The sequence below is a fragment of the Dasypus novemcinctus genome, chromosome 7 (assembly GCF_030445035.2).
Source record: "Dasypus novemcinctus isolate mDasNov1 chromosome 7, mDasNov1.1.hap2, whole genome shotgun sequence".
Classification (NCBI taxonomy): Eukaryota; Metazoa; Chordata; class Mammalia; order Cingulata; family Dasypodidae; genus Dasypus; species Dasypus novemcinctus.
Genome location: NC_080679.1, coordinates 39,708,864 through 39,733,109, shown reverse-complemented (window position 1 = coordinate 39,733,109; position 24,246 = coordinate 39,708,864). Strand labels below are relative to the sequence as shown.

At 35.1% G+C, this 24,246-nt stretch overlaps 1 protein-coding gene across 6 annotated transcripts in view; it reads left to right on the top strand.

Annotated features, from left to right (window-relative positions):
- PARD3B (par-3 family cell polarity regulator beta) overlaps nucleotides 1–24,246 on the top strand; it is a 1,119,500-nt gene that overhangs the window by 611,559 nt on the left and 483,695 nt on the right. For all 6 annotated transcript variants that reach the window (XM_058300305.2, XM_058300306.2, XM_058300307.2 and 3 more), the window contains exons 5-10: nucleotides 1,693–1,781; nucleotides 10,475–10,561; nucleotides 16,101–16,226; nucleotides 18,805–19,163; nucleotides 22,049–22,188; nucleotides 23,361–23,489. In XM_058300305.2, coding sequence (XP_058156288.1) covers nucleotides 1,693–1,781; nucleotides 10,475–10,561; nucleotides 16,101–16,226; nucleotides 18,805–19,163; nucleotides 22,049–22,188; nucleotides 23,361–23,489 — 930 coding nt within the window. The remainder of the gene's footprint in view (nucleotides 1–1,692; nucleotides 1,782–10,474; nucleotides 10,562–16,100; nucleotides 16,227–18,804; nucleotides 19,164–22,048; nucleotides 22,189–23,360; nucleotides 23,490–24,246) is intronic.

Genomic DNA, 24,246 nt, shown 5'->3' with positions numbered 1-24,246 from the left:
CTGGTGATTCTGACCTGGGCAATTAGGCAAGAAGCATAATTAAAGTTACCCATACTGGAAATGAAGTAGTAAAACACTATCTCTTCACAAATGATGTGATCTAGTAAATAGAAAATTCTAAGGAATTCACACAAAAAAATTATTAGAACTAATAAACTGATTCAGCAGGGTTGCAAGATACAAGATCAATATACAAAAATCAGTTGTATTTGTATACAGTAGCAATGAATAATCCAAAAATGAAATGAACTATTCCATTTACAGTAACAGAAAAAAAAAACACAAAAACCCCACAATAGCATAAATGAAGTCATCAAATGCCTTGAGTGTGACCATCACAGATGGGTTGTTAAATTGTCAACCTCAGTATTTTTATAACCTGCCCAACCATGTCTCCCATTCTCTGTAAGCATCATATCAGCCCTTAATATCTCTGTGAATGTTCAAAAGCTTTTAAAGACATCAGCTTTCAAGGTTTGGTGCCTGAAACTATGAAGTGTTCTTTAACCTTATGGATTTTCTTCCCTTTCCTTATCCCTCTGGAGAGTAGAAAAACAAGCAAACAAACTCTAATGTAGATCAAGTCCTTCGCAAAACCACTAAACCCTTGATGGAATGTTGCTGCTCAGACTGAATGAAATATATTGTTTTTACTTAATTCACTATGACAAAATACTTTTTTTCCTCCTTGATTTTGTTTCCTTTAAGAGATTAATTCCTTTATGTTGAAGCTCTTAAAGTCAAATATTATTTTACTTTTTTGTTTAAATTATTTTTTCAGGTCCATGAATGATCAGTTGTTTATTGGTGTGGTTGTTGATGATAATTTCTTTCCTGATGAGGTTTGCTGTTACACTGCAAAGACACTCCATTACAGAATGTTTGCCTAGTGGTGTTTCTGCAGAATTATTCTGTTAAAGTACAATTTCAAAGCCTAAAAGAGAGCTTATGCCTTACATATGCAAGCCTCTAAATCATATTTTCTGTCTAGCATCTAGCATCTCTCCTATTCTGAGTAACATCCAATTCAGCTTTGTCACTGCCCTGGAAGTGCAGAGCCTCTCTGACGTTCTTACCTGTTGGTTATGGAAGAGGCTTTTAACCATTTTAGAAATAAAGTGGTTAGTTTTAATTTCTCTGTGATGAAAATCATCCTCAGAATAAAGTCTCACAGCAAAGTAACAACTCTAGACTTCTTCTTTCTGCGAGATTCTTGTTATAATTTTGACAAAAGTGACCTTGCCAGGCAACTTTTTTTTTCCTCAAGGACTTTGCTTACCTTATATTTGTGTCATGGAGGGAAGGGGTGATTCAAGCAAGTACAGTACATTAAAGCTAATACAGCACCACCTGTCAATAACATCTTCTCTTGGTATTCTCTTTCTTTCTGGTTTAAAATACTCAGTCCCAAAAGCCTATGGTTGAAAAACAGGAAGCTAAATGATGTATTCCAAAGCTCTTAACACATTATCTTGTGTAAGTGGTCCTTTTGAATATTACAGAATCTAAACAGAAGAGAACAGTACATTGAAATCACTGAAAATATTAACACCTGTTTCCAATCTTCAAAGAAATAGCATACTGTACATATTCAAAGTAAAACCACTTACTCTCCAGTGCTAAGATATTTTATTCATATTCTTAATTTTATATGCATAGCAGCCACATGCTTATAGATTTGTGTCATTGCAGGATTCCTCACAAAGCCTAGAAGATGGAGAAGTTATGAGTGATGTACAGGCAGAGCTACTGTCATCCCCAAAAGCTAAGGCTGCATTGAGGTATTTTTTTCTTTTCATGAATAAGAATATTTATTTCAATTTTGTGTTTGCTTCTTGAATAGTTTGTAATTGTTTTTTTATTTTATAGGAAAGATCAAGGTAAGTAGAATAGGAGGAGGGGAGAACCAGTCCCAATTCTAAAATTAATTGCTTAATTATTCTTTCTTCCCATTTTCTTCGAGAGATATGAGAACTTACTGACATACCGATATACAAATGATCCTCAATCTTTTCTATACTCTTTTGCTACCTGGATTTCTTAATGGTTTTTTATTCTCTTTGAACAACAGCTTAAAATGAACATTTCGGAGGTCATTGTGGTTGAGTAGTCTTACTTAGACTTTTTAATCACTGCTTTGTATTGTGTTTTAACAGTCTTGCAAAATTTCGCTCCATGTATATAAAATGAATCCAGTCTTTCAACCAAGACTTTTCATATTTACACTGAAAGTAATTCATTATCCAAAGTCAGTAGCCCCCATATTTTCCAGTACTTCTTTTGCTCTGCACTAATTTCCATTTCAGCCCTAGCAACTGCCTGTATTCAAATCCTAGCTCTGCAATTGAATAGTTCTATAAGTTTAGTCAAGTTACTAATCTCCCTTTGCCTTACTTTCTGTAAAACGGATATATTACTAAAACTTTCCTTAGAAGTTTGGTATACAGATTAAATGTGTTACTATATATTAAAGCACTTTGAACAGTGCCTGGAGCAGAGTAAACCCTGTTTGTTGTTGTTGCTGCTACCGTTATTATCATCACCATCATCACAATCGTTATGATCATCGTCCTATCTATTATGATTATCATTATTAGTTTCTCTAGGATTACTTAAAATTGTGCATTAGGAAAGTAAGTCCATGTTTAAAACATTATTGACATTTGTCAGAATTAGAATATGATGCTTTAAAGTTCATTGTCATTGATTCATTCATTTAGTCAACATATACTTTTCATTCAGCCCAGTTACTAATAGGTACCAAGTATTTGAATGGAATTAGCTTTTAAAAATTCATGAACATTCTAATTCACACTGCTTTAACATGCAAATTCTCCATAAGCTTATAACTTACATGACCATAGTTCATTTTTATTTAGATTGTTTTCTTGATTAACAAATTCCCCAACGTTTAAAACTTGGTAAGAAAATCTCCAGGCACTATCTTTTCAGAAGATTGGTAAGATTGTTTTTAGAGGTAGGGATAATTAATGTGATACTCTTACTTTCTTTGCCTTTAATTCTGTTTTTTTAATATTAGCTTTCTGGAAAGTATTTTAACATCTTGGCTAAATGGTATGAAGATAGCTATCAGAGACTGAACAATTGTTTAGTTTATGGCTGCATAAACAAATTAAGCTTTTTCCAGTTATGGGGAATAGAGAGAAATGGAATATAGAACTTTAAAAACTATATGCTTTAATTAAAATATATGTGTATGTGCATAATTTGATTATCAAAACAGTCTTTTGCCTGAGTTTAATATCACTTTTAATAGGATAAGGCACTGCAATTCAGATCGATTAAGTAAATACTAGAGAACCTTTCTACACCTACTGTTCCTTACTCCAAATTCATTTACTTAAATATTACTTGTCTACACCTTCTCCTATTACTGGGTGTTTTATTTTGCTGGATGTAATCAGGGCTAGAAAACTTCATATGGTAAACACCAGTATAGACGTACAGCTGAAATCTGGTTTGAGGGCCAAGTTCAGAAAGTGAAATGGGTACAAACGGCTGCCCACTTCTAGCACTCATGGACTCCGAAGTGGATGGGATCAGTCTCAATAGCATGTAAAGCACAGCTAGCAAGGAGGGCTTAGGGATAACAATTCTAGGGGGCAGCATGAGTTCTAGATGGTAAGGGATGTAGAGAAATCAGGAAGCCACTAGTTGCAACTGAGTTACTTAGTCAGTAGACTCCTGGAGGATGTGAGGGTCTTTATATCCCACAGGGTTTGACCCAAGCATACTTCCACCTGCGTGGCATAGATGTTAAGTAAAATATATGCAGAGTCGATCTTACAATGTCTTGAGCCTGCTCTTATGTTAGTTTTCTTTTCCGTAGTAGTTGCTGAAGCCTTTCTTACCTCTCAGCTAGACTATTGGAATAGCCTACTAACTCCGCTTTTGTGTTCCGGTCTCTCATTCTAATACACCCCACATATCACTGCTGGATACATTTTTTTCTAAACCACATCATTTATCACACTATTCCTTAGGCCCATCATTTTTGAACATCAGATCTCCTATTTACTACTCATGTAAACTTGGACTCATTAATGAAGGTTCTTTTAAAATGTTTTCTTCATATGGAGAATGGATATCATTATCCCATAGATTGTTCAGAAGATTAAATGAACTACATTAAAGGCATTTGTACTTAGTACATGCTAAGTGAAAGGCTGGATAATCATCTATTGCCATTGCAATTATCATCATTATTATACATTTTTCAGTTTATTGTAACTATGTGTCTCCCAGACCAGGCTATGAATCCTCCATGAGATTCCTGATACCTATTCTAGGTCTTGGAATATAATAAGGACAGATTTGTTGCATGAATAACTGAGTGGATAAGACTCATTGTTCCATAAATCATAAGCATGCTTATTAACTAGTAGCCATGTTTAACATAAACATCTTTATTTAAAGAAATGTAATATTTAGAGGGGACTCTCCAAACAGTCTCACAATATGCATTTCTTAAGAAACACCACTCAACTTATTTTGATTCTCAAGACAATGTTGTGAAAGGCTTTTATTGGGCTTTTTCCTTAATTACACTTTGAGCTTCTTTTTAACTAACGAGCAATATGTGCAAAAGATTTTTACCTCATCCCTAACTCCTACCTGGTTTCTGACTCCCCACTTCTTCCCTTGACTCCCACTTCCCCAAATTAGCCTCCTCCAGACTCAACTTTTTCCTCAGGTTTAAAACTGCCATCCTGTATTATCCTATCTTCCCCTTAGTGTGTGATAGCCATTTATTTGGCAAGTTATTTACAGAGTCCATCTCAAATTACCTTGAACTTGTCTCCATGTTTTCATGCTTTCATTCCCATATGCCTCTGTTACCCCTCAACTAGATTATTGCAATAACCTAACTCCTCTCTCAAGTACCATTCTCCCTCCTTTCTCTCCCTTTTCTAAATGATCCCATACTGAATAATTTTTCTAAACCACAGCATTTATCACAGCACTCTTTTGTTTCTGACTACATTGTCTATAAAATTAAGCCAATTTTTCAGCTGGAGTTTGGCACATGCAGAGATTTGATCTCAGGTTAATAGTTGAACCATATATCCTGCTACTCTTTTAATAATAATAACCGCCAATCTGTGTGCCCACGTACCCGGGCTTTCCTTGCAGGAGCATGCCATCAACTACCCTTGCCTACTTTTTTTGGTAGCAAACCAATTTGCCCTTCATAGCCCCATCTCAAATGCTGCCACCTCCAGGAAGATTTTCCTGATCCCAACTCCCTTTCCGGTCCTGTACCTTCTTCCTCTAAACCACATAAGAAGTTACCTCTGTTCTGAAACTTGAATGTCACAGTGCCTAAAATTTCAATCTTAATCTTACCACACATGAATGGTGTGGGGTAGGACAAGTTATTTCACCTCTCTAAGCTTCAGTTTACTTATCTGTAAAATGGAAATGATGCGTTTACTTTATAGATTGGGCATGAGCAGTATATATTATAATGTACAGAAGACAATTAGTACACTGCCTCCAAAATTGCAGTTTATATTCAGACAGTATACTACTATTACTACTATATTGGTATTTTATTGCTTTTTCTTTTATTTTATTTCCTGTTTCAATCCTCCTCCCCTAGAGTATGAATTCCTCAAATACACTGGCCTTTGTTTTTTCCTTTGCAGAACTTTGCCATTGGAATTACTCAATATTTGTTGAATTCAAGTGAATTTAGTGACCACCACCACCACGAAATATTTTTTTAACCTGTCGAGATATTTTACTATCGAGTAGAGTTCAGAATCATCTCCCAACTCTTCTTGGTGGTTTCTTTCTGTAGTCCATTGTCCACATTGTTATATATGACTGGCCTGTCCACCAGTCCCCACAGAGCACCAACCCCTTCTAGCCATTTGTTGTACACTCTGTCTTCTGTCTCTGTCAGCAGTCTAATCATGAAGAAAACCTGTTCCTTAATCTTCCAGTGCTTAAGAATTTTAAAAGACTAATGAAGAAATCAGTTGGGGGAAAAAATGGAAAATTTTAAAAAATTATTGTCTTTTTTGTCCTTAAGTTTATTTCCTTCAGAAACTTGTAATAACCTTACAAATATCTAACAGCTATTGAATCCTGTAGCATTAAAACTAACAATTCTGTTAAGGATTTACCTTAATGTCCTAATTATACAAACAAGAAAACTGAAGCTTTGGGTGTTAGTTTAAATGATTTGCGCAGGACCATAGCTCACAGCTAGGATATACTTTCTAATTAGATACGTTAATTATGATTTCCCTTGAAACAAAGTATCTCCTGCACCCTGCTCTAAGCCCCACTTCTCCCTTACCCCAATGAGTGGGCTAACACAGAGTTAAAAAATCTTAATAGTAATTCTATCTTTTTGCCTAGTTTGAAAAAATTAGACCTCCAAATACCTGTAATCTATTGAATTTTTTTCCCCTCAAGCTTCAAGTCTGTCTTCTGTATGGAAACCAATTGGACCACTTTCTATCTAGTTCTAGCCGAGTAGCCATTCACAATGAAAGTCTCATTTTTAATCAATGATTCTATAGGTTCACCCATAGTTTTGTCTTAAACCCTTAAGTCAGTAGCAGCTAATTCCAGTGATTATTATGATCATTTTTTTGATCAGTTGGCTATTATAACATTTAGCTTGTTTAATGCTACGAGACTTAATGCTGTGTGAGTATCTGCCTCTGTTTAAGTTGTCGTAGGAAGTTGTATAAACTTAAATATTTTGATGTCTTATTCAAATTTTTCTACTTTTCTTCTTTGTATAAATCAAACATTTTTCCTTCACCTACACACAGTTCATTTTTTGTCTGTTTTTCAAAAGCAGCTATCAATTTTTAAAATTTTATCCTGCTAGAATATCCCTTTCAGCTCATTCTGTACATTTTCCATTCCAGTTGAACTTCCAGCTTATCTCCTGGCTGTTGGTCTGTGCTCCAACACATGAAAAATATTGCATGTCTTGTTTACTTGTTCCTGAATTCTAACCTGGAGATTATTTAGACGAATGGCAATATTAGCATAATATTCACATCTTGATAGAAATCATACTTCATGAGATATGTATTCAAAAAATTGTGTCCAGTGCTCCTTGCTGTGTTTATCTTCCATGAAGGGTATATATAGAGAGATTTCTACATACACTTCATGTTATAAAGGATTTACATTGAGTTTTATTTTTTCTTTTAAATTAAGTACATATATGTGAACTGGCCTATGAGTCTTCCTTTTGTTTCCATATTGAAACAAATAATGGACAAAAGTTTGGGAATTCTGCACATGTGTGTGATTGTTTTATAAGTATACAACTTCTGTCAAAAAAATGTATATTTAAAAAATAATAATAGGGTGGGTTGGGGGAAAAACACACCAAATGTAAGATAAGAACCATGATTAGTAGTAAGATTTTGACCGTGTTCTTTCATAGTTTGTAACAAATGTCTCATGACAATGCAAGGTGTTGGTGAAGGGTTGATGTCTGGAAACCCTGTAGGATGTTATGCATGCTTGCTTTGTAAGTTCATAATTTTTACTATACACTTAATTGTTTATGTATGTTCATATATAAATGATATAAAGATAATAATTGGATTGGTTAGGGGAAAAATGCTTTGTTTAGTACTAATATTTTGACAATGCTCTTTAATCATTAGCTAAAAAGGTTTAAAAACAATGCAAGTTATTGGTGGTAGGGTGAGATGTTATATATGTTTGTTCGATGTTATATATGTTTGTTTTGTATGTTAACTATTATACACTTATTGTTTATGTATGAGTGATATAGTTCAATAAATTTTTAAAAATTTATAAAGAGCATGGTGAAATATAGTCTGTAAAACACCTTGTGCTTGTCTATATTAAGTAGGTCCAGTTTTCTAAAAGTGCTTGCATATTGAAATTTTTTAAATGGAGAGCCTTTTATGATTTTTCTGATAACAATTTAACAGTCAAAAATCTTCTCGCCAAATAATTGTGACTGTTGTGTGTAATGATACCATAAAAATTTACTCTGAAATGTTGAAAAAAAAGGAGACATTAATAAAAAAGTAGAAATCAACCTTAAAAGTTCATCCCCCCCCAAAAGAAGATATTTTAGTATTTTGAAACAAGATTGGTCACTTAAACAAATTGTAAGATTTATTTTATTAAGTATAGGTAAAAATATAGGACTGATAATTAAAGAGTTAATATCAGTATAATATATAATATTTATGTTTTACAGAAAGATTTTGACTGGGCAAAGAAATATTTGTGAAATAGAAAAACAGGAAAATCTATAAAAGCCATCCTAAAAATTCTTGAAAGATGAAATCTTGATGTCTGTTCTAGACTAAACACATATTCCAAAAGCCTTGTGTGTATTACATTTGTGTGCTATCTATCAGTATGTGGAACTTGATACATTTATTAGGAAAGATTTGTGCTGTGCTTTCAATGCAAAGCTATAAAAACACATTATGAAGGTAAAGATAAAGTTCCAGTGGTTAAACAGGATTTTAGTCTACATTTTAAAAAGTCATTAAAACAGTATCATAACCCTAGAATGCTTTCGGTTTAGTCTTCCTCAAATGACTACAAATGCACTATAAATCAGTTATTATATAAAATGTATTGCTTTTTGGTCCATTAAAAGCTATACAACCTTTCCTAAGTTAACCATGGACTATAGTTAACAGTACAATTGTAAAAATGTACTTTCATCAATTGTAATAAATGTACCATACTGATGCAAGATGTTAATAAAAAGGTATATATGGGATTCCTGTATTTTATGCATGATTGTTCTTAGAAACTACAACTTCTCTAATTAAGGAGAGAAAGAGAGAGTAAGAGAGGAGGTAGGGAGAGAGGAAGAGAAAGTTTTTAGACTAGAATTTTTTTTTAAAAGTGTTGTGTTTTGATCCATTAAAAACTATACAACCTTCTCTACCCACTAAGTATTTTATACTCAATTCTTATGATGCATATCTATAGATGGCATTCCATGTACATATATGCATATAAATAGTCATATCTTCACACCTAGAGAAAAATCTATTTTATCTCATAATCTTATCACTCTAAGATTCTGTTTTGTGTCTAACTTTTGTTCCAGGCCTCTGATATAACCTGCTTGACTGAACAAGTTTTAAATTATATCAGCAATATCTGGATAAAACTCATTTGAAATTTATTATCAGATTTGAAATTCTATCATAATCTACAAGTTCTGGAAACTGATATTACACTTTTTTACAGTTCTTAATGATAACAGACTTGCAAAGAAACTTACATTTAAAATAATCCAGATCCATTAATGAGAATATATTTAATGTATTTATTTTAGACAGCTGATAATTTAGAGAATTTAGATAATTTAGATAATTTAGAGAATACTTCATTTTGCTTTCTTATTGCTGTTCTCAAGTTTTTGGCAACAAGTCAAAATTTTGCCATTTTCAATTGGAGGAGAAAAGCATTGGTAGCAGTTGTAGCTCATAATTTGACCTCTAGTTTCAAGTCATTTTTATGCAAATAGAAAATAATAGAGATCTGCTTACAATTTCCATAACAGGGATGTTTGCTTCAACTTTATCATTTTTCCTCTGGCAATTTTGTTTTCTCTTCCTGGGATTAAAGGAGCCAGTAATTGTTCATGGTTATTATTTTTCATCTTTATGAAAACTTGTTAGTTCCACTCTTTATTACCCCAAAGCTCCCAGTGTTTCGTATATTTCAGTAATGCACACTATCCATTAATGTTTCTAGCTCATCCCTTCCTTAATCTGGGTTAGGTTAGGTGGGTCAGGCTTTCTATTTCTTTCTCTAATGCATTTTCTCCAGTCTTTGCATCCTCTTCTTCTGTCTCTTAAAAAAATAAAATAAAAGGTGAAAATATAGAATTGTTCCATTGAATAAAACTGATGGCTTATTGAAAGACAAGTTCAAGTCTTGATTTATAGGCCTTTGAGCATGACCATATGTATTACAAACTGTGGCTTCATGGCCTTTGTAAAATATAATTTGTCTAATAAATGCATATTTTATTTCATTTTTCTTCTGTTATAAAAAATAGCCTAACTTATTCTTAAGCATAGATTTGCTTCTATGTATTTTATGATCTGTACAGTAATTTTCAAATTTCAGTGGGGAAAAATTTCATTTTTGTATACATCCTCTTAAATATGTTGATTTATGCAGATTAAGTTAAGTGGGAAATTATTTTTGCAGGTAGTCATTTCTCTTTGTTCCTTTTCTGGGGGTGGGAGATGAGAAATCAGACAGTCTTTTATACATTTTATTTCTGGATCTTCTGAACATATCAGGAAATCATGCATTCCTTTCATTTCATCTCTGCTGTTGTATTTACAGTAGTTGATACAATCCTGAGGGGTTGTGTGTGAGTGTGTGTGTATGTGGTATGTGCCTCATCTCTTTTTTAGTAGAGACTCATTTGTGCTCTTGTTTTTTTCTGCCCCAGTGAAGTGACAAGAACAGTGGAGATTTCTGGAGAAGGAGGCCCCTTAGGAATACATGTAGTGCCTTTCTTTTCATCTCTGAGTGGAAGGTAAGATGTTTTCCTTATTTCAGAAGCTTATGCTAATAAAAAACCTGACTCAAGCTCATTTTCCCAAACATTTTTCAAAAGAGAATTAAGTATATATCTCCTTATTCAGAGGGATACTTCAGATCGACTTTCGTTGGCCACTTAGGTGCCAAAACCAAAATCTTTTACTTCTGGGATTCAATAAAAAAAAGAGGAAAAAAAGTCAGAATTTCTACATTTACAATTAATTATGAAGCACCTTCTTAAAATATTCTTATCAATGGCACATGGTAATCAGAGTCCTTGGCAACATTTTGAACATACTGTTAGATGAAATTTGCAAGTGAATTTTTAATGTTTCAAAATGTATTTCAACAAGTGAATAAAGTAATTCCAAATTGATATTTCCTGTGTGATTATCTCTTACATTGGCACATAATCTCTAATGTTTAGAAAAGGAGAGTAATTGTGAGTTTTTATATTCCGAGTCTCAGGTATATAGGAACTAAAATAATTAATATTCTTATTTGTAAATAGCTATATCAGAATCTGTATATGTTTTGATGATTTTAGCTATGGTAACAAAATGTGACCTTGATGCTTTTTTCTAAAATAGAATAAAGTTAATAAAAAAAAATTTATCCCATCCTTTGAAAATTTTGAAGACATTATATTGCTAAATCCACACAGGTAAATGGTCATTTTGATTGTGTCAGCATTTCTTAAAATTGACCCCTATATAAATATAAAAGACAATATAAAACTAGTTTTCTTGATAGATATGAGAGTGTATACTGAGGGATAATCTGAATATCATTATAATAAGCTTAAAGAACTAATATTTGATATTATATCATACTTCAATAAGATGACCGCCCCAATTACTAGATTGATATTGACAAAGATCATTAGAAACTTACAATAAAATCGATTTCTCACTCACATGATATGATTTCAAACAATTTGCTACATTTCTTAAATGCATCATTGTGAAAGCGTAACATTTTATTTTAGGTTAGAATATCACAGAGAAGAAAAATCAAATGATTTTCGTCAGGTCACACTAAAACCCAGATATCCTGACTTGCCCTCATTCCATTGCTCTTTCTGCTATAAACATTTTCCCAAAGGTTATGTAATACTGTATTTACCAATTCTCATATTTATTCAATTCAGGCCTCCATAGAATGGGAAGACCACATTTAGCCATGATATTTTGGTTGGCATCATGTTTTGCAGGTAGCCGTCTGCTACCTGTGATTGCAAGGTCATCACCTTTTTTTTAGAAATAACATCTGATGCCAAGATCTTGCTGGAATGAATGTCCCCTAAAAAGAAATGAACTGCAAAGCTAGTGGCAATCATTGTCTCATTTCCTGCATGTGTTAATAAGTGTGTTTATAAATGTTATGGGTTATGGCTCAGGACAAGCTGAAGTTGTTTTTGATAGACAGGGTATTTACCCAGTTGTCTTGAAAAATTCTAATGGCTTTTGGCAGAAATATACTGATGGAACTTTGTGAAATACTAGAGTGGTTAAATTACCAGGTCCTTTAGCTTAATGAAACTGGAATAGAACACAAGATCTTCCCAATTTCCAAAACATTAGAAAATATACAATGTGACAGTTACCATACTTCATTTTCAAAACTTCAGAAAACAAGGTGACCCTCTCTCCTGTCAAATGTGGGAAATATACTAGAATTTATTGATTTCTTCCCTTCTCCTTTCAGGTTCTGATTTCTAGCATAAACCTTGTAGGATAGTAGAAAGAATATTGAACTTGAATTAAGAACAATTGGGTTTGAATCCAAGTGCTCTTTTTTTTATAACCTTACACAAGTTCTCTAATATTTTGCCTCTTTTTAGATGGGTATATGAATACCTAATTCACATTGAGATTGTGGGGATTAAATGTCATTAAAAATAGGAAAGCCTCTTGTAAAACGTACATTGTATGCACATATAAATTGCCAGTATTATTATTATTTTGGCTAAAGCAAAATGCCTTGATCAGAATCGAAGATTTATAAGTTCATGGTCAACTTTTCAGTAACTTGGAGAAGTAGCTCTGATTTTCTTTATTTCTATCCACTAGTATTATAGAAAGGAAATTTAATTAAAAACATTAAAAATAATATGGAAGTGGAGACATGAGCCAATAAAAGTTAAGAAGTAATGAGTACAGGCTGAAACAGCACACTTAACTCAACCCATGTGTCTAGATGCAAATGCATACAGAGGCATGTCAGACAAGTGTCTGACTTCACAGTACCATCTGGTTCCACTGTGTGACCACAGGGGTTTAGTTAAGTTCATAGTGGAATACTTAGTTCTTAATTTCCTTCCATTTATTGGTTTGTGTCATTATGTTAAATTAGAATTTACATTTAATTCTTTACTAAGACTTCTGTAATTGGCCTTGCCTTCAACATCTTTCCCCCTTTTTTTCATTTAGAAGAATATTGCTACACCTGTTGTTGAATAAGAAACTTTCTAAGTTAGAATATCCTGGGTAAAATACAGTGGTTGCTCTGCTAGGGAAGACCTCACTGAGTGTATTAGACACAATAGCATAAGGACACTGAATGCTGCTTGTATTGAGGGTCATTGGTTTTCACCGCAAAACCAAAGCAAAACAAAGGTCAAAACACTGCATTTCTACAAGAAAAAAGCAACTTAACTTCCATTAAAAAGATCATCATGATCTTTAAAATTAAAAGTTTTTTTCCAGTAAATAAAGGCACCATAATACACCTCAGTTTTATAGTAAAGACAGTTAAACATGAGAGAAGAAAGAAAGGATAAATGACACATCATGTGAAAAGAAGAGATGTTAGACAAAAAAATGCTAGGCTTTTAGACCAAAGCCATGTGATGCAGTGGGAAAAATGGGAAGAGGGCAGGACAGGGTGGTTTGGTGCCTAAATGATTCTTAAAAGAACAAGAAGCCATTTTACCTCTCTTATTCTGCAGGGCTAGGGATTTCAGCATCCTTTATCACTACTCATTAATGCAAATTAACTAGTTAGTCTCGGCCTATAACTCCTCAACAGCATTAATCTTTAAATTCTACAAGTCTGGGTCTCAAATGAGACCACTACCACAGCCCACCAGTTAGGGCAAACAGGATAATGGGTTTTTTGTTGTTGCTGTTTTTTTTTTTCTTCCCCACTGAGCCTTCTTATACTGGTCTGGATGGACTCACAGGGGAGGGATTGCATCCTTTCCATGGACTGGAGAAGGCAGGAGTAGTTTGTTGCGAGGGACCAAACTAATAAGATCAGTCAATTTTACATTTTACCAAAATTACCTCTGACACATGGGTTTTACAGTTGGGCTTATTCTGTCAATAAATTTTTCATGGAGAGTTAGGTTATTTAGATCAGTGAGGTTCGCATAGCGTACTCCAGCTGTAATATACCAGCTAAATTGCAACCCAGTGGCCTGAAAGAATTAATTCATCTCCCAAAATGTGAAATTAAATCCTAGGGAGCAACATTACATGACTGATGATGTACTGAATTAAATTAAAGGAAGACTTGAATGCTTGTTAAAAATATATCGCTTACATAAACTAGTTTATAACCACATGTGAGCCTCGTAATGGATCATGGTATTGTGAATCCACCATACAAAAGTCCAAAATGCAAACTATTAAAGGGTCGTTTAATTTAGAAGCAAAGGCTATTTTTTCTATTTATTTTTCTTTTTGCATATCAAATAGTTGAGTTTTAATATTGTATAAAATTAAGATTGGTTTAGTACCTTAAAAATATCATTCGAATCCCAAATCCTGTATCAAATAGTGCATTGGGCCCCTCTTTTCTTCTATGCAGAATATGTTTGATGAACATAGCCTACTAAAAGCAGGAAACAAAACCTAACCCCTCCACCTCTCCCTTGTGCCTGTGATCTGAGCCTTCCCTGCAGTAGGCTGCGTGGCTATTTGCTGCTCTCTCCCATGCATCAACATACTCTATTCATTTAACATTTCTGAAGTGGAGACCTAAATGTCACTGCTCCTAGCTTGCCCATTGACATCTTAAGAAGGCATGAGCTCATTAAAAGACCCGGCTCTGGAGACAGAGGCTCAACTTTGGGGACTGTTCTGTACAGGACTGGTTTTGCTTCTGTGCTTTCGTTGTAGACTGCCCTTTTTCCATGGCTGGCCCTATTATTCAAGCTTAAATTGTGTTCATATTTTGCTTGAGATTTAATGCAAAGGGACCGTGGACGAGGATACAAGTTTCCTTTACAAAGAGAGTGACTAAATGTAAAAATAAGATGACGAGGGAATCAGAGTTTTGTGTTTCACTGTGCCCAGCAGATACCCCCTGGAGGACATATCTTATCTTCCTTACTGTGCGACAAAGCTGGGACAATTTCGTATGCAAGGAGAAGGGAAATGCCTCAAACAAGAAACAGCTAAACTATGCACAAATTCCCTTTCTTTTAGATTTTGGCTTAGATACTACCAATACATAATAATTGTGTGAGTGCATATGCACACACACACACACATACATAAACATATACTATAATTTAATTCTTTATTCTCATTGTCATACTTTTCCCTCCCTTTTCCTTCTTTTCCAACATCTCTCCCCTCCTGACTCTAATCCACAGTCACAGGACACCAGGTGCCCTGGATATCTCTCTGAATCCAGCCTCTCCCTGGTAGAAATTTCTGACAACTCATCTCGAATCTCTGCCTTCATCACATGTCTTCAACTTGCTGTCCGAAGCAGTGGGTGGCGGGTGGCCTGGTCCACCTTCATTAGATTAAGTTCATGTGCTGGTGTTCACAGCCTCCTATCTTGTGTTAGCACCTCACACTCCTCCTCACACAAATCTGCTTTAAACAAACTCCATGCATCTCTTTCCTTCTATGAAAACTCTAGGTCCGGTTGATGTCTCCAGTTGTTGAATGATTGCTGTACTGAGCCTGTACCAACCCATCACCTGCTCCTGGTCCTACAGCCTTGTCTCATTCTCATGAGCATGTAAAAAACCAACACTTGATTTAGTGATGCTAACAAATGGAACTGTATTTCCTTCTAAAATGAGTATTGGAATCTTTGCTTAAATCTTTCATTTCTTAAAATGCAAATTATTAGAATACATAGTAAGCCTGCAAAAAAATTACAGTAAGTACCTCATCCTTTCCCAATTCTAAACACTAAATCACCACCTTGAAACTAACCCAGACTGACTTATTGTAGTACACTATGATACTCTCTTCCAAATCAGTTCTTTGTGTCCTCATCTCCTATGAGGTACACTAGCCTTTGCTAAGTTACTGGAAGCATTAGTAATGGGTTTCTAATTTAATGTTCTGTTTGGTATTTGTGTATAAATATCTTGAAGGATTTTTTTCTCTTTGGGTGAATTTTTAGATTTTTTTCTAAGGACCTGAGCAATAAATGGTTACCTGAATATCAAGCATAATTTCTTTTGTAAATAGAAATCAATGCTTATTTTTGAATAGTTGAAAGTGGAGAAATAATTAGCATATAATTATTAAATAGTTCTATTTCAACGTGAATTTTGCATTTAGAATTCTAGGACTCTTCATCCGTGGCATTGAAGAAAACAGCAGGTCCCAGAAGGAAGGACTATTTAATGAAAATGAATGTATTGTAAAAATCAACAGTGTGGACCTCGTAGACAAAACCTTTGCTCAGTAAGCATTTTTTCATTGTTTTATTTATTTTATTTGTCCCCACAAATGCTTACAATCATTACTGAACTCATTATGATAAATTTTTAGGTAGAATTTCTGGTCACTTCCTATGCATGACCCTGAAACATCCGTTTTCAAATGAATTTTATGTTTTAGCGTAAGCATACTCAAAGGTGGCCTGCACATGTCCCTGCCAGCCCTGATATATTAAGCTGCAGAATACAGCAAGCCTTCCTGTCTGGTTGTCATGCTGGGGCATCTATTGATGAGTTTGTTTTTCTTGGGATATGGGTCAGTTAGACTGGTATTTAATGGCTCTTTTCACAGACTGTTAGTTCTGCTTATTAATTAACTTACTTTTTGTCAGCAGTGTTGCTTAAACTAAAAAAAAAAAAAAAAAACCTGTGAGAGAAGTCAGTGAGGAGCCATTGAGTAAAAGAAACTAATGCAAAAAAAAAAAAATAAAATACCATAACTTCCCTCAAAAAATCATCCCCTCTATTTATGAAAATGTTTTGGGAATAGTTTCCTGGACCGAGGAATTAGAGTGTGTAACAGTCTGATGCATATTTTTTTTTCCTTTCTTTCCCTTTATTAGAGAGATTATGGAATTACAGAACAATCAGGCATAAAATATGATTCCCATATACCACCCCACCACCAACACCTTGCATTGGTGTGAAGCATTTGTTACCATTCATGGTAGCACATTTTTATAATTGTACTATTAATTAAAGCCCATGGTTTAACTTAGGGTTTCCTGTTTGTACAGTGTAGTTCCATGATGATGCATATTTTTCTAAATGTATGTTGGCATTGCAATGGGACTCTGAAACAAGGATATGAGTACTAATACTCCTTAATAATGATTGCCAGTCTTTCTTGTTTCTGATGAAAACAGCTCATGGTTAGTTTTCAGTATTGTGTGTTGGTAGGATGAAAGTGAATGGTTGTAGGGGAGGAAGAGTAGGTGTTGGCTGCTAAAGTGTAGAAAGAAATGAAGCTTTGTCTATTTCTTAAAACAATAATAGACAAAATTATAATTATTAATAATGATAGTTTTTAAATAACACTGCATTTTTGTAAGGACTTGATAGGTATGCAAGGCAGGCATTATTATCCTTTTTGTATAGAGGTGGAAACAAAGTCTCAAGCAAATTCATTGCTTCTCCAAGTGTGCATGGCTAGTTTGGAGAGGAAACTGATTCCTAGTCAAGCAAAAATAATGTAAGGGAACCCACTGCTTATTTGGAAGCTTCCTCTTCCTTAACAACATGGAGAGCTAAGTGCTTCAGTAGGGGCTGCTCAAATAACAGTTGGAATTATAGTTAGTTATTATTTGGTGTAGCTGTTAATAGACATGAAATAATAGTACTTAAACAAGATTAAAATTTATTTTCTAAAGTCAAATAAGTAGAGGTCAGCAGCCTGGTGTTTTAGTATGGCAGCTCCATAGTCATCAAGTAATCAGATGTCTTCCATTAAAAAAAAATCTCTAAGTTGTTCCATGGTCACAAGATGGCTGCTGGAGTTCCTTTTATCACTTCTGAGTTCCAAGAAATGGAAAGGAGGAAGAAGAGAAGGACAAAAATTTCTGCCTCCCAGCTGAGCCACCCTCTTGCCTTTAATCTCCATTCAACCTCTTCACTTATATCTCATTGGCAAGAAAGACTGATATAGGTTTCACCTAGTCACAGGATACATATAGGAATAAAAAAGGAGAGAAAAAAGTTGTAGGAAGTTTTTATATAATGTTTTATTATATACTACATTTATATTATAAAAATATACATATTCATATATGAAATTTATGACATAAATATGATAGAAAGGTAAAAATATATAGATGTATAAATAACAGGTTTTTTCCAAAACAAGCAAAGTACTAGGAAGGGAAATTGAAAAAAAAGTACAGCCAATTATAAGTTCCCTTAGAAAATGCAAGATACTCGATGATAGGATAACAGGGAGAGTACATGTTGAATTAACTATCCACTGTGACGTTTAGGTGCAGCCACAAGATCTACAAAACGTTTCCATGAAGAAAGATCTATGTTAAAATTGAGCTTCTGGAGCATAACCCATATTAGAAAGACCTGACTTTAAAACAAAGTCCTGAAAGGCACCTAATTGATAATCCAATCAATAATATGAAATGATTTTTCCCATCTACAATTAAAGCTTACTTTTATATTTATTTCAGTTATTACCTCTAGATATATTTCCAGATGTATAGAACCACTTAAAAACTGTGGGTCATTGGTCAAGGTACTTAGTCTCTCTGAGGCTCAGTTTCCTCATTTGAGAAATAAGGGTTAATTATACCTACAACCCAGGGTTGTTGAGAGTAAATGAAAAAAATAGTTCATGTTAATAATGCATGTCTATCCCGGTGTGGGGAGACATAGTGGACAGGTAATAAGTGGTACCTAGTATTTGGTTGGCCAAATCTTATTGGTATTCATATTAATAGCATCTTCTGTGCTTACGCTATTTCCCACTGGCTGATGCTCCTGTACTTTAAAAGGCGGCGTTCTACAATGCTCTGTTGTTATGCATTCTCTAACTCTCTTTCAAGGGCTCAAGATATCTTCCGTCAGGCAATGAAGTCCCCAAACGTGCTCCTCCATGTGCTTCCACCCCCAAACCGTGAACAATATGAAAAATCAGTCATTGGACCTCTTAACATTTTTGGTAACAACGATGGCATTTTGAGAACAAAGGTGCCACCTCCTGTTCATGGAAAATCAGGAATAAAGACAGAAAATCTGACAGGAACAAGTAGTCCTGATGTAGGTGCAGCAACTTCCCTGCAACAAAGCAAGAGCCCCCGAGTACCAAGACTGGGAAGAAAGCCATCCTCTCCATCACTCTCCCCTCTCATGGGGTTTGGCAGCAAGAAAAATGCAAAGAAAATTAAGATTGACCTAAAGAAAGGTAATTATTAAATTATGCTTAATAGCATTCTATTATTGTAGCATGTAAAATTGGTTAAGATAAATGCATTAAGGCTAATTTAGTTAATTCTGCCTTCATTTAATTGTATCAAAGAATAGATTTAAGTGTATACTTAGGTAACTTAAATTTCTGGAACTTTTTCCCCTTGGGGAGAGTTTAGATTACTTGATACAAGAAATTAATGAAGACAAGTTAAAGAACGGAAAGAATCACTGCAAACTTGATAGAAACATAGCAATATTGTGTTAAATTTAATATTAGCACACTAATATTAGGCACTAAAATTCAGTCTCTGGTTTTCTACATTGGTTTTAAACCAACAAAAATTGTACCCCTCAAGAAGCAAATATGTGATCATTATTAAGTTTGTGAATTCAACATAGCAATTAAAACAGTTTTTCAAAAGATGATTTCAAAAACATGTATTTATGCAGTATTGCAAAACACACACAAACATGTGCATTCACGCACTTCTGTGCTTTTGTTCATTTTGTAAGCTCTGCCTGATATTCCCATCCCCCACTGCAACCTTCTCGTATCCTGTGTGTTTTTCAAGACTTAGTTCACACAAAAAAGTAAGATCTCATAGGTTCTTGTTTGAGTTGATGGAGAGTTCAATTTTCACAAGGTAGTTTTGGAATATATATCACAAACAACATGTATCATTAATTATATAGAGAGATTAATTTTGAAAAACCATCTGATCAAAATTTCATTCATTTACAAAGGTTCTTTACTGTGAAGAGTGTATTAAATAGAAGGTACAAATACTTGAGTGTGCTTAGCAATTATATTCCTTACTTAAATGCAACTGTTGTCTTTTGTGCACAAATTACCTGACTAAGTATAAGACAGTGGGTTGGGTACTTTAAGAATAGAGAAACGAATCAGCCTCAGTGTGACCTTAAAAATTAATCAGAAAGCCTTGAATGCCAAAATATAGAATATGGCATCACAGATGTACTTTGGGAAGATTAATCTGACAGTAAAGAGATGTACTGAAGAAGAGACCAAACAGAAAAACAATCAGTAAAGGGTACATTGCATCCATCTAAATGTGGAGACAAAATATGCATCCTTTAATAGCTGACTGGTTATAGGAGGCAAGAGAAAGAGAGGAATTGCAGTTACTGCTGAGGTTTTCAGCCAGGGTGACTTGCACATTGGAATTGTCATTACTGGAAATTGGAATTATAAGTAGATGAGGATATTTGAAGAGGCCAGGATCTGGATTGGAGAAGGAGGTACACAGTGAAGTTTGAAATACTGGTGAGGATATGTGCGTTGTGGTATCTAGGAAGCAGATGCCAGAATGGAGTGCCTCTCCTGACCTTCAAGGAGGGAGAACTTGAAAATCTGTTAGAACAAGGGCCCCTTCCCTTATGAAGATGCCCTCTCTGATGAGGAAATCTACCCTTCCAGCTTTCTCTCGACCCTGAATGCTGAACTACCATCTGTTTACTATGATTCAGATATTCAAGTGTCTTAGTGCTTTGTAGTTTGTATGTATTTTTTAATAAAGCAATTCTTTTTAAAAAAATATATATTTCTGTCCCCACACACACACACTCCCATTGTCTGCTCTCTGTGTCCATTTGCTGTGTGTTCTTCTGTGTCTGCTTGCATTCTCATTAGACGGCTCTGGGAACTGACCCTGGGACCTTCTGGAGTGGAAGAGAGGCGATCATTCTCTTGTGCCACCTCAGCTCCCTTTTCTGCTGTGTCTCTTATTGTCTCTCCTGTATGTTTCTTGTTGCATCATTTTGCTGCATCAGCTCTCCACCTCGGCTGGCACTTCTGCAAGGGGCAGCATTCCCATGCAGGGTAGCCCTCCTGCATGGGCTGGCACTCTGTGTGGGCCAGCTTGCCTTCACCAGAAGGCCTGGGCATTGAACCCTGGACCTCCTATATGGTAAATGAAAGCCCAATTGCTTGAGCCACATCCATTTCCCAATAAAGCAATTCTTTAATAAACTGTTAATATTGAGGGGGGAGGAAAAAGAAAGAAAGAAAAAAAGAAAAGGGTCAAAGAAGGAGTTTTAGGTCCCTTCCATCGGAAGATGAGAGCTGTGCCAGGAGCTGGTCAAGGCAGAGTGAATGATTGAGAGTTATGGAGATTGGCAGTTGTGACACAATCTTAGAGGTAGGAAGCTGTTCAGATAATAACTACATGAAAGCCAATGGGGGAGTTAATGTCAAGATAATGACTGGTAGGAAGTATGAAAGCTAGAGAAGGGAAAAGATCAAGGATAAGAAGAGTACTGGATATGGGCATAGGTAGGTCCTTGATGATAGAAGACTGAAGAAACTCTAAGGTTTTTCAGGGTGGAGAAACCTGAGCATACTTTAGATAGAGTGAAAAGATATACTGGCAGGGAGACATAGAAGATGCAAGATAGTGGGGCAGGAGCTGCCACAGCAAGGGATGGGACAATGGAATGCAGCAGTGTGAGAAACAGAGGCACAGGTGGAGGTGTGAGTTACAGGGTGGGTAGAGGAGTGAGTAACTGGCCAAACTCAGGTGGCTTTTCACTTCCTGGTACAGCATGAAGTCAGGATATAGTTTACTAAGAAATCAATCTTACTAGTCTATGGATAACACATGGCGTTTCTTCCAGGACTTTAATAAATGAAAGTGTTACACATCTGCATTTGGACCTAAATTCACTTTGATACCATCATGGCATGCCAGGAACTATAATCTGTATTTGAAACCAGAACAACTGAAGCATATTTAAAATCTCCTGGAATGTAAATATTTCACTTATTCTGTGTTAGTCTAAATTAGGTAGTTTTCCTGTAAGACTAAAGATAATATTACTCCTGCTTAAGGTGTCCATGCACTTTCCTGTCTTATACTCTAGGTCCAGAAGGACTTGGTTTCACAGTGGTTACCAGAGATTCTTCCATACATGGTCCTGGTCCCATTTTTGTAAAAAACATTTTACCAAAAGGAGCAGCGATAAAAGATGGCCGCCTGCAATCAGGAGATAGAATTTTGGAGGTAAGCATTTAAATTAATACTGTCAATAAAAAATCTTGGCAGTTAAATAAGTATATAAACACATGCACATATACTAATTTTTTTTTATTTTGAATACTACATATATTGAAAAATATTACTTATGGGCAAGACATAATTTTTATTTAAATAATTATAGAAATAATAATGAGCAGCCTCACATTCTAAGTCCCTAATAAGGTCAGTGACACAAGACTAAATAGTACTGAAAGCTTTTTCCTACCTTTTCTTTCTTACTTCCATCCCTTAGGGTCCCTGGGGAATTTGGATCAAATCCAAATTTGTCATATATGCAATAAGAGCTAAGAATTTCAAAGTTACCTCCAAGCCCTGGTAACTTCCTTTAGACTTCTCCCAAGGACAGGCCAGTCTTTCTCAGGTTGATCTATGCCTTGTCCAACTGTGCATCACCTGTGCTAGGCTGGCGATGGAAACAACCATAAGGGAATTTGCATAGTGATGGAATTGGAATATCCATGGCAATAGGGTTTTTTTTTTATCATACTATTTTCTTGGCTAGATATATATTGTCAATTTATCTTTCAAGAAGTCATCTTCCCTGAAAGCTGTTTCCATATTTCTCTGGTGGCATGGAAGCAACACGATAGCTCTTTGTGTAGTTCTAGATCATAAAGAAGATATACCAAATGACCAATGTAGTTCCAAATTAGGATCTCCAATACTCTTTGATAACCAGGTTACTGTAATTTCCTAACCCTGGAGACAACTGTAGAATTATAACTAAAGGCTCACATTTCCAGAGGAATATGCCATGGGATAATCGTTCATTGCTGCTTATAGTTTTAGGCAGAAAATGGTGCCAGGTAAGCATTTGAAATCTGTTTCCTGCCTATTCAATGAACCATTTTCCAGTGTCTGATTTTCCCCTCATAGGAATGTGATGTCTTAAAAAGAAACCAAACTGCAGCTATTAATTGCCAACTGCCTGAAACTCTTACAGGGCCATAATAATGACAAGTCAATATATTACTGGTACTTTAAACATAGTTGGTTTCACGCCATGAGTTACAGTTTTCATCATTTCAGAGTTTCATTGATTGTAGGGGAACTGCTGCTTACTTTCAAAAATCATCTTGGGTAGAAGGAGATGGCATGTTTTGTCACTGCAGCTGTCTTTGCGCTCATCCCATCAGGTAAACGGCAGAGACGTCACTGGACGAACTCAGGAGGAGCTTGTGGCCATGCTGAGGAGCACCAAGCAGGGAGAAACAGCGTCGCTGGTCGTTGCCCGGCAAGAAGGCAGCTTCCTACCCCGAGAGCTGGTAATGTTCAGATTTCAGTCTCCTTGTGTTTTCTCTGCAGACCTAACCAGTCAGTGAATTAATAATAGATGGGAAATGCGATCTAAGTCACTAGTTAAAACTTCATTTGCATCCGAAGTTGAATCACACCCAAAGTGTTTGCCCCATTTGCGGTATCACAGGACACAGAGGCAATGAGCTGGATACATGCAAACATTGCTCCAAGGCACAAATTGGAAAACACTCCCAAAGAAGCAACTTAGTAGTCAACTAATCAATAAAATACACATGGAGCATGCTGCGCTGTATGCTAAGCCATATGCAAAACAGTTTGCAAAACAGGTTATGACCCTACTTTATGGAACTTACAGTCTAAAAGAAATAAAAGTATAACTTAATATTCAAAATAGTAATGAAGATTCTGAAGGGGAAACTGCAGAGTACTACAGTAACATATAACAGATGAATTTAACCTAGTCTTGAGGATTGGGAAAGGCATCTTGAAGAAGAGAATATCCAAAGTCATATTAAAAATGCATACTCTTTGACCTAGTCACTACACTTCTAGTAATTTGTTCTAAAGTGATCATGAAAGATGCAGAAAAAATTCATGTACATTGATTTTTTTTCTCAAGTTCTATTTATTGTAGTGATATATTAGACCTTGTACAACCATAAGGTATTGGTTAAAGAAATAACTGTGTAGCTCTGCAGTGAAATTATGTTCTTAAGTTGGTCTCTGTAAAGAATTGATAATAACAGAAAATGTTCAAGTTTA